General features: G+C 54.5%; 6 protein-coding genes across 6 annotated transcripts; 4 read left to right on the top strand and 2 right to left on the bottom strand.

Moving 5' to 3' along the window:
- Positions 1-1143: 1143 nt before the first annotated feature.
- Positions 1144-2137, bottom strand: COCCADRAFT_22655 (uncharacterized protein; the record flags this gene model as incomplete). Its single annotated transcript, XM_007709627.1, has 3 exons — positions 1144-1166; positions 1199-1552; positions 1921-2137. The coding sequence occupies 3 exons, from the start codon at positions 2135-2137 to the stop codon at positions 1144-1146; spliced, it is 594 nt and encodes a 197-aa protein (XP_007707817.1).
- Positions 2138-3256: 1119 nt separating this feature from the next.
- Positions 3257-4850, top strand: COCCADRAFT_33002 (uncharacterized protein; the record flags this gene model as incomplete). The annotated part of the gene is made up of 3 exons (XM_007709651.1): positions 3257-3370; positions 4347-4597; positions 4742-4850. 3 exons carry the CDS (start codon positions 3257-3259, stop codon positions 4848-4850), a joined length of 474 nt encoding a protein of 157 aa, XP_007707841.1.
- Positions 4851-5552: 702 nt separating this feature from the next.
- COCCADRAFT_33001 (uncharacterized protein) lies at positions 5553-5837 on the top strand (the record flags this gene model as incomplete). The annotated part of the gene is made up of 2 exons (XM_007709650.1): positions 5553-5619; positions 5653-5837. 2 exons carry the CDS (start codon positions 5553-5555, stop codon positions 5835-5837), a joined length of 252 nt encoding a protein of 83 aa, XP_007707840.1.
- An 859-nt stretch (positions 5838-6696) lies between these two features.
- On the top strand, positions 6697-11277 carry COCCADRAFT_84348 (uncharacterized protein; the record flags this gene model as incomplete). The annotated part of the gene is made up of 4 exons (XM_007709699.1): positions 6697-7311; positions 7380-7769; positions 8024-11121; positions 11175-11277. The coding sequence occupies 4 exons, from the start codon at positions 6697-6699 to the stop codon at positions 11275-11277; spliced, it is 4206 nt and encodes a 1401-aa protein (XP_007707889.1).
- Positions 11278-12457: 1180 nt separating this feature from the next.
- COCCADRAFT_1346 (uncharacterized protein) lies at positions 12458-13004 on the top strand (the record flags this gene model as incomplete). Its single annotated transcript, XM_007709607.1, has 3 exons — positions 12458-12494; positions 12735-12881; positions 12937-13004. The coding sequence occupies 3 exons, from the start codon at positions 12458-12460 to the stop codon at positions 13002-13004; spliced, it is 252 nt and encodes an 83-aa protein (XP_007707797.1).
- Positions 13005-13213: 209 nt separating this feature from the next.
- COCCADRAFT_32998 (uncharacterized protein) lies at positions 13214-14282 on the bottom strand (the record flags this gene model as incomplete). Its single annotated transcript, XM_007709649.1, has 3 exons — positions 13214-13669; positions 13752-14039; positions 14112-14282. The coding sequence occupies 3 exons, from the start codon at positions 14280-14282 to the stop codon at positions 13214-13216; spliced, it is 915 nt and encodes a 304-aa protein (XP_007707839.1).
- Between the last annotated feature and the right edge of the window lie 329 nt (positions 14283-14611).

Below are 14611 nucleotides of genomic sequence, written 5' to 3'. Positions count from 1 at the left end.
GATGGGGTTTGGCTGCGAGGGAGGGGGGAGGGGGGGGAGACTAGTGCAAGGGCAGAGGGCGTAGTGGGATGTCATGGTTGGGCGGATGAATGGGTGAGGGGCTATCAGATTGAACAGGCAGAGTACCGGGTATGCACAGCCCGACTTTGTTTGACCGATGCAGACATCTTGCTCAGAACGGTGGATTATGGATATCCGCGGCGAGCGCGGTGCTAATGGAAATTAGACGTCTGTCTACGACATAGCGATGACCGTATCGAGATGATAGCAAAGTTCAGGTACATGTCTTCTCACTCCGAAGTCGCCAAGAGATACGGCCAAGCTTAGTGTCCTCGAGACACCACCGAGAAACCAAGAGGATAAGATCGGCCAAGAGGACACCACCACTGCCATTGTCTTGCCCATGCTACGGGAGAAACCATTGCCAGACTAGCATATCCCTACGTACGTACGTACGTATGCGTAGCTATGCAGTCACTGGGGAAGAGAAAATCTCAAACGACCTTACCCGTAGTACCACCCTGATCGACCTAGCTCTTCTTCCAGAAACCTTCTACGAACGAACCACGCTTCCCCTCTCTTTCGCCGCTTGTTAGCCGGCCTATTCGACCAAGCGGGCTCTTCTCCACAAACTTCTAGCTGGTTTCTTGCCTTCCATTATGCTCCACTCACACACACTCGCACTCACGCCAAAAGCATAGATCCGCTGCTATTATCCCCTTTGCGCATGACCTACACACGCGCGCTATATGTTGATGCTGCAGTCTTTGCGGTGATCCACTGATGGCTTGTAATCGTCGGCCGGGGAGGGTATATGAGGATTCGCCTAAGAACGCCATGTTACAGACAGAAAGAAAAGAGAAGCCATGTGGAATGAAGAAGCGGCTGAAAGGGAAAAGATGACACCACATGGGTAGCTAGTCTTGACTCCACACTTTGATGCTCTTACCCCAGACTAGGATGAGCCAGAGGTGCATGTTAATTTCGGCTTCTGAGGCTCAGGAACCGCGGGGTTGCTGGGCTGAGGCAGGCAAAAGACTTGGTTACGTGCATGCGTTATTGCATGCGGGCTTGCATTAGTTTGAACTTTGAGGGGGTTTGCCCTGGTGCTACCTCATGTCACGGGGGCAGGAGCAGCATCAGTTAGTGGCCTTGTTTTGTTGTTGCTGGTACCGATGTCGTTGCGCATGCTACTTACATGGGAGATTACTTGATGGGTAAAGTGGATAGAACAACGCAAGGACCACGGCGAATTGGAAAACAAGATCAGTACCAAAAATGCCTGGACAGGCAGTCATGGACATATCTTTTCTTCTTTGGGCCTCACATCTGCCGGGCCCGGGTGTTCGAGCCCACGGATTCAACAGCCGCTTGGAAACTGTGGAGATGTTGTGGACTGGTGGCACAGCAGCATCCGTCAAAACGTGGAGAAGGCGGAATTGAACAAAAAAACACATGCACGCCGTATAGTGCAACGCGATTCTTGCTGCAGTGTACCCGTCTGACACATTGTTGTTTTCTGCCTCTTCTCGAGTCATATAGTTATGCACACCTGTAATTCCCGTCTTTTGCAAGATCACTGTGCATTATGCGGGGAAGAATACCTGGGGTCGGTGGATAACGTCTTGATAGGCTCGGGCTTGAGCTGCAGGCCAGAGCAGACTAGCAGAGGGACAACGCATGCGCCACAAACATGCCAGTCAGGTATGGATAAGGATGGTGGGCATAAGTCTGGGGGGTGGGGACGCCCCAGAGCAAGGTGGTTGCGTGATGTTCGCTGAGATTCCAGTCTCTTGCGACGGTTGGCGTTCTGATTGGCATCATCTTAGCTGGGGGGTGTACATATCGCGAGGAACAGAATGCTAGGTGTGGATCTTAACTGGATTAGAGTTATTAACGGCTGCTACTGGCATCACGCACCTCGGAGTGACGAGGTGGTTGCATGCCTCGGTCCAAGAACCAAAGCTAGTAAAGACAGACGGCGGCCAGATCTTAGGCTTAATCCAGGCTGGGCATTGCTAGCGTAGGCAGAATAGGCGGGCGAATTGGGTGATTCGGGTGCGATTTGTCCATGCCAGGATGGTAGTTCGAGAAGGCTCGCGAGTGTGGGCAGGGGTGAGAGGAGGAGTGGGAGCATGGTACATGGTTGTGCCGGGAGAAGGCGGATAGTGCAAGCGGACGAAGCAGGAGCCGTGGGAGGTAAGGCGATGCATGTGATGTGGATGAATTGGCTGACTGGACCTCGCTCAGAGGGCAAACGAGGGTGGCCATGCATTGCTCCCGGTGGCGGTGTGATAGGCGTCGTTTAGAGACAGTCCTAGCAGCTTGTCATTGTGGATTCAAAGCTTGTTAGCCTCGGACACACATTGACGAAGGGCCGAGCCATGATGGTCCAAAGAAATGCAAATGAACAGAGGTTTCAAGTGGGCCCAGGACACAATGACGGACCATAACTCTAGCAAGAGGCCCAGCTAGTGTCATGGTACCTCGTCTCCAGGACACGGACGTGGCGACGCGGTACGCGATTCCGGCTCGAGGCTCGACAGCTACCGTTCATGTTGTGCGGAGCGCATCATGTGGTACTGGTGCTGCAAGCACGAGCGTTGGCTGGTGCCATCCTTGTAGGTGCTGCGTTTGGATGCAGTGGAGGTTGAGCACAGTGGCATACGCGGGGTGCCTTTATTCACGAAGAGTGTCGTGCTGCTTCTGGGCACAGCCACTGGAAAGCTTACTCCAAGTCGGACATGGCGGCAACCAAATTTATTGTCCGTAGGAGATGAAGGATGGGCTCGTGGTGCAGGTACATGGGAGCAAGGCGCGCGGCATCGAGGACCAAGGAAGCCGGAACGATGTGCCTGAAGATGAGTAAGGGGCCGTGCCAAAGGGCAAGCGGTTGCGAGCCATGCCGGCTGAATACCCGCTGGTTCGACAGGAACTTTTAGCCACCCATGAGGAGAATGCGGAGTACATATGTACGTGTGCGTGTGTATAGTAGGTATGTACGGCTCAAAGCTGGGGTTGCGAGCACACTGGCCCATTGGCCGCATTTGGCTTTTGGAGAAGGCCATGGGGATCGTCGAGCAATGCAGATGTGCGGGTGGATGGTGGAGGGAAGAGGTGAGCGGGACGCTGGGGGCGTACGACGGTCAGCCCTGCGGGACAATGCTGTTGCAACCGGTCCTTGTTTCCGCACGCGCGGCAGGACCAGCATGACGTGTGGTGGTCGGTTTCCGGATTGGGAGCGGAGTCGACGTCGATGGCTCGCATTGCACAGCAAAAGCGAAAGGCTGGTCACGTGGGTGAGAGGGAACGAGGTGGAGTGGAGCGAGGGGAGGGTGTTGTAGCGCTCGGTCCACGGGCGGACAGGGATGTGCAAAGTTTGGTAGCGCTGGCGTCATGATGGTCAAGTGTGTACCTCGACTAGGCGTAGGTGTAAGATGTAGCTGTTGTTGTACTTGTACTAACCTACACCTGCGCCTGTCGGACGGGAAGCGAGATGCAACGAGGTATTGGAAAAGGCTGACGCGCATGGCCAATGCCAGCCATTGGGCATCCATGCTTTTTGTGGCCAGCAGCTAGCAGCCAGCAGCCAGCGGTTGGCGTGTAGTCGGCGGCGGCGGTAGACTTGGACCTAGTCGAAGTCTGGCAATGCAACAACGGCAGGGCGAAGAAGCAAAAGGGCGGGATGCGATGATGCAGGACAGCAAAAAAAGAAAAGCACTCATGTCCCGCCTGCAGCGCCAAACCCACACACACTTGTTCCAACTGCAGCGTTCCCATTACCTATACAGGCACGTATCCGTACGTACGTCAATGTGCCGGCGTCTAGGTAGAACGAAGCAAAAGGCAAGCCAGACAGGGCTCTAGAGATGGTGAGTAGGTGTTGACATGTCGTGTACCAATGGTAAGAGTAAACACCAAAGGATTGCGAGGCGCTGTTAGTGCCCGAGATGTGGTTCCTCAGCCGTTGGGTTGCGTACGGCGCAGGGCGATCACTGACGGATACGAGGTGACCAGCAGCGGCGAGCGATCTGACGACGGCAGGCTTGCGCCATCGGCCACAAACCTTCTGACTCGAGGCCACCGGGCGGCGGAGCAAGATACGACATGCGGAAGCTGGCACATGTTCAAAACTGGGCTTTCGCCTCAAGATGCAGGCCTAGGGCGCTTTGCTGCCACAGCCGGCGGCTTTTCTGCCTTAGAAGCAGCGAGCAGCGCCTGTTCGCCGAGGTTGGCCAAGCGCCCATGGCCACGCCTGGTATGAGAGGTGGGATTTCCTAGTACTTGCTTGCTGCGACTTGCCAGGTACATGCTCCAGACGGCCAAATTCTGCTCTCCTCTCGCAGCAAGAAACCAAAGGCCCGCACGGCACACGCTGCGACATGCAACCTCCCCCACACCTCCCCCCAGCCTCAACCGCGGGGCAGGACGTGATTGAGCCAAGATTGACGGACGAGGCAGAAATGCCAGCGCAGTCATGCCGAGCCATCTCTGTCCTCGCCGTTGCACCCCTGCCAGGCCATGTTCGTCTTGTTCATGGCCGCCCGGCCAATCGCGTGCGCGCCTCCAAGCCAACACCCTTCCCGGCCCAAGACGTGTACCAAGTATAAGAGTACCACCAAAAGTCCTTCTCTCCACCAGCTTGGTGCATCTCGACCTCGGCCTGGGTTTCAAGAAGCGCCGCGTTCGGGAGCTGTTTATGCCACGACAGTGCTCCTGCCGTGTTACTGAGGCCTGCCAGACCCGCAAGCCCGGTAGAGGCAATGGCACTACAGGCCAAGTTGCATGACAGTACTCTGGTACCTACTGTCGGCTCCTGTGCTAGCCGGCCGTCTCACTGTGGCACGTAACTTTATTTCCCACGCCCATAGTTTGCATCTTTGTCCCTCACAACCACTGCACTCCGCATTTCCGCACTCCACACTCTGCACGTAATGCGTAGAGGATAGAGTACCAAGTGCCCTTGCTGACTGTCCAAGAGACTAGGCCGCCACGTGCTTTACCTCGGCTGCCTTAGTCAGCCCACAACACCTGTGCGCCAATTTGATGCTAGTACAATCTCGATTCCACCTATTACGCCCCCGTCAGCTGTACGAACGACCGCAAGTAGAGGCAAAGTACCAGTTTGGCCGTGAGCAGACCGAACACATGTTCAAGGGGCGAACTAGTACTAGTCAAGTACTACAACAATAACACAACCACTAGCTCGCGCTTCGTATCGCTTCGTATCGGTACTTCCTGCTCTTCCTATTCGTGAATACTACGACATATTTCCAGTCGACCAGCCACGACCCGCATATCTATACGCCAGATGTTTGACTCTTCATCAGAGTCAATCCGTATTTACATCTGTGCATCTGAATCCGTATTCTAGGCAGGCAGGCAGGCAGCAGCGACATAGTAGCACAGCGCCTGATAGCTGGCGACAAGAGGGGTAAGCAAATGCGTCGTGGCCACAACACAAGAGCTGACCTCACATGATGCCGGAGTTAACCGGACTTGTCCTTTCACGTGAATGTCTGTTTTTTTTTCATATTCAGGCGTCATTGTGCATGGGCCGCGATACAAGACGTCAGTACTCCTCCAGTCACCAATGTTTTTGCAGCCTACCGTCGCGGGGTCATTTGCTGTAGCCTTTGTATGACTGGTCAGGCCTCCATGTCGTCGTGACCATTGCAGTGCTGCCTGTTGCTCCTCTCCTCCACGCCCGCCAGCGCCACTGCCCAACTGTGCGACCTGGCGTTTGCGGAGCACACGTTGGCAGACCACCAGCAAAAGTCGCACTGCGGGGGAAAACCAAAAGAGCAATGTCCATGCTAAACAACGCTTCTCATTGAGGTATCCGTCTTTTGAAACAGCAAACAGGTCTCAGCACAGTACGTACTAGGTAAGTACATTTGTATGTATATGTACGTACATATGTGCTTGGTCGGCGTTGTGGCGAGGCAGAGTGGGAGGAGAGGCGACACTACTATGGCATGCCATTATCCATCCCCCCCGCCTGCCTTATCGGATGCATCAAAACACAGATGCTCGTGCTGTCCGCCAGGGCGCCTCAACAACAGTCCTGTCAATCCAATACTGCAATGACAATGTCGTGACTCTTCAACAGCAAGCACATGCAGAGATGCAGTCACAGCAAACCGCCATTTGGACGTGGTGGGCGCAGGTGTTGGGGCTGACGTTCAAGGGCTCGGCTAGGCCAACATCCTTGTTGCGGCTTAGCCTGGCACTCAAACAATTTTCGAAAGAGCCCAACCACCGTCCCTCTTCACACCCGTCTCTCCATAGCGAGAACATCTACCAACTCGACACGCAGCGGACTCGGTGATCATCACAAGAGCCGCTTGCTTGCTGGTTTCACGAATTTATTCGTCGAAGTCCATCCCCCCCCCCAAAAATCCGGACACGGAAATCCTGTCGAGACTCCTTCTTCATTGAAGCGCTCGGACAGCCTCCAACGCCCTGTGTAAAGGAGTTGACCTCTGCCCTTTGCCTCATCCAAAGACACTCTTTTCTGCTCCGCCCCGAGTCGCTGTCGCCAGCAACTCATTAATACCGCAGAACCCACCCCCGCCACCCTCGCTCGAATCTGGGATTCCAGCGACAACGTCATCCGGCAATATCCATCAACCCATTGTCCTGCCCGCCGACCGCATCCTCATCCCCGCTTCTCCCACCGCCATCACCGAGTCCATGAGTAATTCCATCTCCAACTCGCAGACCCCGCCCATCGCCGCTTCCTCGACTACGACCGCGAACAACTCCTCCTCAGGATCGTCCGCCACCGTGGCCGCTGGATCGGCGCAACCCGCTGCCCGGAGCTCTTACGCAAACGCGACCAAGCCTGCAATCGTGTCTAGCGCAACCCCACCCGTGGCAGTGGGAGCACCTCAGAGCGCGCAGCATGGAAAGAGCTCCTCTGTCTCCCCGGTGAATGGCAACAGTGCCATCAAGCCCGCCATTCCCGCCATGCCCACTATTGTGAGCGGCGGCCCCAACGGCAGTGCCAACGCCCACGAGCGCAAGTCCTCTGTTCAGATCAAGCAGACTCCGCCCGTCGCCACTGCAGGCGGCCCCCCCTCCGTTATCAAGTTCGGATCGCTCGCCGCATCCCCAGCGCCTGCCCACGCCTCGCCCGTAGTCCAGGGAAACCTGAACCCCCAGGCACAGAACCCACGCGTTGCCTCTCCAGCACACTCACCCTCACCCATTCCTACACCCATTTCTGGTGGTCCCAAGCCTGACGGTCTGCCCACTCGCCCAAATCTGGTGTTTGGTGGTCAAGGCGGTGAAGGCACCGAGTCAAACGTAAGTCCGCGCTTTGCTTCGGATGCGGCCCCCACCATTTTCAGCCTCACATGCTAACCCACATACAGGCTCGCCCTACCATGCCCCCTCAACCCAACTCGCATTCGCTTCCTCAGGCTCAACATCTGCGCCGCGAATCCTCCCAGTCTGCACACAGCGACATGAGCAATGCAAACATGGGTCGAGGCTACCCTCCTAGCCGCGGCCGTGGTGGGTACCCACAAGGACACTACAACCCACAAATGGCAAACCACTCGCCACAGCCATACCGCTCCATGCCTCAACAAATGGGTCGCGGTATGACCCCGCCATTCCAGCCTCCAGGCCAGATGGCGCAGCGTTCTCCATACACGCAGAACCGCAGCCCCGCTATGACGCCCGCCACTATGCATACGCAACAGCAGTTTGCCAATCCACAGGGCATGCCATATTACCAAGGACAGCCCTATGCTCAGCAGGTGTGTATATCCTCTACCATGTTTAACCCCCCAATTATTTTCTGTTTCCTCGTTCCCAGCCCAATTATCTTCTACTGAACCACAAGTCTCCACATTTTTTATTTTCTCATACCGTTGGTCAGCGAATGACGAAGAGCCTTTTTTCAAGCACTCTGTCCATGTTGCCCAACAATTTTTCTCGCTTCTTTTCCAACCCCTCCATCTTTTTCAAACCCCACCATACCGAACTCTCCCTAACCTTTATATCAATATAGGCCATGTACGGCATGCCGCAACCTGGCCTTGATCCGTACAACAACTTCTACCCTCAAGGTCAGGGCTACGGACTACAGCAGTCCATTCACTACCCAGGTGTCCCCGCCAGTCCCGGTCGTGGCCACGCCTTCCCTCCGCAAATGCAGCCGGCTCCTTACGGTGTTGCACCCTACGGCCACCAACCCCAGGCTCAGAGCATGTCCCGTACGCCCTCTAACATGTCGGAGCGCCCCTCGTCTGCTGTTCCGCAGCCATCTACCCCTGCGATGACCAACGTCAATCACATCTCGCACACGCACACGCCCAGCATGGGATCGGCGAGCCCAGCACCCACCACAAGCTTCGAGCGTCCAAAGAGGCAAAGCAAGGCCATAGTTATCAAGACTGCCGACGGTGAAGTTGTCGACTTCAACAAGGGCAAGGGCTCATCGCCCGCCCCAACTGCTACCGCATCTGCTCCACCCGCTGCTCCCAGGTCACCAGCCATTGCCGCCACCCCCACTCCTCCTCGCGCACCAAGCGCCTCCGATACCACTCGTGCTGAAGACACTGCCGCTAAGAAGGCTGACTTTGTCAAGCAATTCCAAGAGAAGCTCCGTCTCCAGGAAGAAGCTGAGAAGAAGGCCAAGGAGGCCAGTGAAGACGAGGCAAAGGCTGAGGCCAGCGCTAAGCTTGCTGCCAAGGAAGAGGCAGAGGCCAAGGCTGCCCTCGAGGCTAAGCAGAAGGAGGAAGCTGAAGCTGCCAAGAAGGCTGAGCTCGACGCAGAAGAGAAGAAGCGTAAGGAAGATGAAGAGATGGAGCGCATGATTGCCGAAATGGAGGAAGAAGAGAGGAAGCGTGAAGAGGACGAGAAGCGCTATGCGGAAGAGAAGAGGAAGAAGGCCGAGGCCGAAAAGGCCAACGCTGCTGAGAAGATCAAGCAAGAGGAAGAGCGTCTTCGCAAGCTCGAGCGCGAGGCCGAAGAGGCCGAGGCAGCTCGTGCAGCAGAGACTCCAGAACAAAAGGCTGAACGTGAGGCCAAGGACAAGGAGCTCTTCGCAAGCCTCAAAAAGAACACCATGTTTGGTCCTGGTGCCTCGCAGACTGGGGAACCAGCAGAGCCCGCTCCTGTGGTCGCTCCTGCGCCCTCCAAGACACCAACTGGCACAAAGCCCAAGCCAGCTGCTCTCAAGCTTGAGACCAACAAGTCTGTTGAGCCCGCTCAGCCAACTGCTGGTATGCAAGCACTCAAGACTGCACGCTTCCTCGAGGTCCGCAATGAGATTCAGTACCCACAAGGTGTTTCAAGCCCTAACCCGGCCCTGAACAACAGCAACCGAAGCAAGGGCCGCCAGTACGACAAGGACTTTTTGCTCCAGTTCCAAGATGTCTTCAAGGAGAAGCCTTCTGTTGACTGGGATATGAAGTTGAAGGAGACTGTTGGTGATGAGCCTGCTTCGGCTCGTGGTCCTCCATCGGCTCGCCCTGGCTCCATGATCGGCGGCGGACGACAGCCTTCTCGCGGTGCCGGCGGCGGCGGTGGCATGGGCACATTTGGCCAAGGCGGCTCATTGGGAGGTCGAACACTCCCACCAGGTACGACATCCGAACAGCGTTTCCAGCAAGCCCAAGGTGGACGTGGCTCTATGACGAACCCTCTTGCTCATGTCGTTCTAGGTGGTGGACGTGGTGGCGCATTCCCTATGGCACCCCCGATGGTTCGTACCAGCTCTTACCAGAGCATGCCCCATGGTCCCAACTCTCCTCGTGTTGGAAGCTCTCGTGGTAAGGGAGGCGGTAGCCGCCGCGGTGGTAACAACAACGCTGCTCAAGACGCCAAGGCCATGCCTCTTACTGCTGGTCAGGAGGTTAAGGCCCTCCAACGCTCGCAAACTGGATGGGTTCCTCAATCGATTGTTGCGCCCGCAGCAGCCGCGCCGCCTTCAGGCCACATGCCTCCTGACATGGTACAGCGTAAGGTCAAGGCTGCTCTCAACAAGATGACACCCGACAAGTTCGACAAGATTTCAGACCAGATTCTCGAGATTGCTGGGCAATCCAAGGATGAGACTGACGGCCGCACGCTCCGCCAAGTCATTCAGCTCACGTTCGAAAAGGCCTGTGACGAAAGCCATTGGTCTTCCATGTACGCCAAGTTCTGCAGTCGCATGCTGCAGACTATGAGCACAGAAATCAAGGACGAGAACGTCCGAGACAAGCATGGCAACCCTGTTGTTGGTGGTGCTCTCTTCCGAAAGTACCTTCTCAACCGCTGTCAGGAAGAGTTTGAGCGTGGTTGGGAAGTCAACCTTCCTGACGCTCCCGAGGACGGCAAAGAGGCCAAGCTGCTTTCAGACGAGTACTACGTTGCCGCTGCTGCTAAGCGTAAGGGTCTCGGTCTGATCCAGTTTATCGGAGAGCTGTACAAGCTCGGCATGTTGACGCTACGAATCATGCACGAGTGTGTCCTGAAGCTTCTTGACTTTGAAGGCCTTCCTGACGAGGCCGCCATTGAGAGTTTGGTCAAGCTGCTCCGCACCGTTGGTGCCACCATGGAGTCTGCTGAGGCTGGCCCCAAGATGATCAACATGTACTTTGAGCGTATCGAGAAGGTCATGAACATGGAGGGTCTTCCTTCGCGTATGCACTTCATGTTGCTCGACACTGTTGATCTGCGCAAGTCCGGATGGAAGTCCAAGGACAATCTCAAGGGCCCCAAGACTATTGCCGAGATTCATCAAGAGGCCATGGCCGCTCAGCAGGCTGCTGAGATGGAGCGAACACGTTCGAACCAGCGCGGTGGTGGTGGTCGTCTCCCAATGGGCCGTGGCGATGCCCGTTCATTCTCTGGCGCTGGCATGCAACCGCCTCCCGACACTGGCAGTCGTGTACAGATGGATGACCTCCGCAAGCTCTCCAAGGGCGCCTCTGGCCGCAACCTCAACAATGCCGGAGCGCTTGGTCCGTCTATGCTCGGCAGCCGCAGCGGTAGTGGCCGTCGTGGTCTCGGCCCTAGCATGATGGGTCGTGGTGGTGACGACTCTGGAGCTTCTTCGCGCACTGGTACCCCACCCGTGCAGAAGGAGAAGGACTCGAATGCCCATGCAAATGCTTTCAGGTAAGTTTTTCATATCAGCCAACATGTAAAATTCTGTACTAACATCATGACAGTGCGCTAGCAGCTCTTAGCAACGAAGACGCCGGCGAGGCAGCCTCTTCGTCGCAAGCTCCAGAAGAGAACTCTGCTGAGGCGGAGGCCAAGTCATCCGAGTGATTACCTTTCTTCGTTCAGGCGCGTGACGGTTATACCCCTAGACCATGCCGCACGCGGTAATCTAATCGCTTGTTTCGTTGCATAGACGGGGGCATGTCAGCGCGCATTGTTCTGCATTTTGCAGGGTTTCCTTACTGCAGCTTTTCAAGACTGGTGGATTCCAAAAGTTTCCTTGTTGTCGAGCGCTAGGTCGTTTCCAAACGGGTTTGGGTTCTCAATCTCCCACGGGTGACCTTTACAAAAGCTTCGACTTTTCTTCACGCATGTTTATCACGGCACTACCAAACACGACGGCGTTCCGGATATAAAGAGGGAAGGTGGCCCAAACTGTACGCTTTTCATAAGCGTCATGGGTGGTATCCTGGGGCTCTGATTTTGCACCCCCCGTTTTCCTCAAGTTTTTCATCTTTTTCTGTTATGATTGGCAGGGTTGGACAGGTAGAAGGGATGCCGTTTTCTCCTGTCAATGTCTCTCTTCGATTTCCGCAACCTCGATGTACTTTTCTTCTTTCTTCTTCTCCTCATTCTCACTTGTGTTTTTGCAAACGAAGAGTGAGTAGCTTTATGGTGCGGTGCCGCCGACGATAGCAGACATTGCTTAGGCATGCAACCTGCGAACCAAAAACGACTTGGGTCACGAGAAGCAGGATTTTATGTGGTTGAACAAAAGGCTAGCATGGAATGACGGAGGATCAAAACTGCTGTGTATTATTTTTCGTTTGCTCTAGTTAGAATGCATTTGTTCTATTCACAGGTTGTGGCCATTGTGTTGATCGTGATGAATGTGGTTGGTGCTGTGTTGAAGGTGCTTATTTTCCACCTGCCAATTGAGTCCAAACTGGGGTCAGGGAATAATCTACTCTATGCAAGCAAAGTGACGTTGTGATTCGATTACTACGCAAAGAAGATCGACTGAGTAGTTTGATGAGGAGGGGGAGGGGGCGGGAGGGAACGAAAGATATGCAGGGACAAGGGAAAGGAAGGTTACGTCATACCAACCAAACATGAGATCAGCAACCCCCTCCCCTCTTCCGCAACGTTATAAGTGGCCGCTTCCGAGGGTTCGTACTATACACATCTACTACATACTATTCTGACATATTTTTGTTTCTGAAACAGATAAACAAAAAGGAAGAAGACGTAATTTCGCAAAAGTGGACAATTCCACATCAAATCAAAAATGGCTGAGCAGAACGAACAGCAGCAGCAGAAGAAAGGTAAGGGGGGGGGGGGGTTTTGAACTAGGGGTGATAGATTGAGGAAGGGAAAGAGGCTGATGAATTGATGTTTTGTAGGCTTTTTTGGAACGGCGGCGAGTGGATTGGGTATGTTCATTTCTCTTTTATCATTCTTCTTCGTTCGCTTCTTCCCCTCCACTCTCATTCCCTCAGTCCACCCAACCCTCCCTCCCTCCTTCCCTTCTGCGTTCCGCCCGCCAAGCTAACAAAAACTACCAGGAAACACCCTCGGCGCCGCAACCAACACCGTCGGAAAGGGTGTCCAGGGCATAACGGATACAACGGGGAATGTAGTTGCGGCTGGTGGGAAGGGGTTGGGGGATGCGGTGACGGGGGTTACGTCTGGTGTTGGGGAGACGACGAAAGGTATGTTTTCATCGAGAGAAGGTGGGGATGAAAAGCTGATATTGAGGTTGTGTAGCTGCTGGCAAGTTTGTGGGGGATACGACAGGAGCTGGGGCAAAGAGTGTGCAGGGGGAGAAGAAATGATTTACGAGGGATTGAGGAGGTGATTAACGTGTGGGACTGGAGCTGTTGAAAAGCTTGTTATATTTTTCCTTGTCTACTACTGATCTTACGCTTGTGTCTCTCCCTAAATGAAGAGATAATTTTTTTTCTTCAAATCTCCATCAATAGATGCTTTGTATCACCTTGCCCCCCCACTTCCAAAACCACATCAGTCCCTATCCAAACACATCTTAGACCCCAAACTCCCCCCTCATCCCCAACCTTAGCAAATCTCTCTCAACAACCTCCCCCTTCCTCGCCATCAAATCCTCCACATCCCAATTCACACTCACAAACCGTCCACTCAACCACCTCGCCTTCTCTTGACACACCCACACCGCCATGCCCCCCACCAACTCGGCGCTATCATTATTGAACAACGAGCGAAACGGTTCCCGCAGCATATCCGTCGCCACCATCCCTGGATGCATGCTTATGGATGTTACGCACGGGTACTCGGCGGCGACGTAGGCGGCGAGGGCGTCGACGGCGAATTTACTTATCAAGTAGCCGCCCACGGCGGGCACGGTGAAGAAGGATTGCCAGGAGGAGAGGGTGAGGATTGTGGCGGGGGTGGAGGTGGGGGAGGAGGGGAGGAGGGAGAGGAAGGAGCGGGTTTGGAGGTATGTGCCTTTTGCGTTTACTTCCTGGGGTTGGGGTTGGGCTTGTTAGATCCCTTTTTCTCTCTTCTTTGTTTTCTTTTGGGAAAGGGAAAAAAAATAGACGTACAAAGTTCTTCCACCATTCGTCGACGTTTGTCTCGTGGAGTTTTGGCCCGTCACCTGTTAGAACGCCGGCGGCGTTGATGAGGATGTCTGCGTGACCGAACTTTTGCTTGATGCTTTCAAAGGCTTTTTCTACGGCTTGAGCGTCGGAGATGTCGACGGCGCAGGTTAATGTTTCGATTTCCGGGTGAGCTTCTTTTACAGAGGCTTCGACGGTGGAGAGTTTGGTGGCGTTGGAGGCGACGAGGACCATGCCTTTGACTCCGGCTTTGATGAATGCTGGTACCATTGCCTTTCCATCAAGATTTGTGTCAGTTTCGATCATGGTTGTACAGTATGGTGATGCGTAATTTTTTGGACGTACTGTAGCTCCGATTCCGCGTGAAGCTCCAGTGATGATAACGACTTTGCCTGCTAAGCTGTGCTCTGGGAGACTCGGATCAATCGCTGGATACGCATCTTGATGCGTACGTTTTGTGAATTGCATTGCTTTGACATAGTAGTCTTTTGGGAGGTCACTTAGATTGGGTGCCATTTTTGGATATCGGAATCGAATTGCAAGGTATAAGCAAAGCTGTGATGATCCAGAGGAACGATGTGAAATCTATCAGATGTTTTTTTTTGACATCCACCCTGCCTTTAAAATACTCTTTGATCATCGCTTTCTCTAACATCTCCACTTGTCGGGTAGGGATGCAACCGCTGATCTTGCATGTCCCACATTGCATCCTGCGTTCTGTTTGTGACAGCTGCCTCGGCGTGCACCGTTTTCAGTGCGGTGCCGCGTCGAGCGGTTGCTCGTTTAAAAAGCCGGCAGGTAGGATGCTGGTTCTGTCCTGTTGGGTGTTAGTGCAGGTGGATCCT

Source organism: Bipolaris zeicola, assembly GCF_000523435.1.
Source record: "Bipolaris zeicola 26-R-13 unplaced genomic scaffold scaffold_10, whole genome shotgun sequence".
Taxonomy (NCBI): domain Eukaryota; kingdom Fungi; phylum Ascomycota; class Dothideomycetes; order Pleosporales; family Pleosporaceae; genus Bipolaris; species Bipolaris zeicola.
The sequence above is the reverse complement of the archived record's forward strand: the minus strand, read 5'-3'. Positions and strand labels throughout refer to the sequence as shown.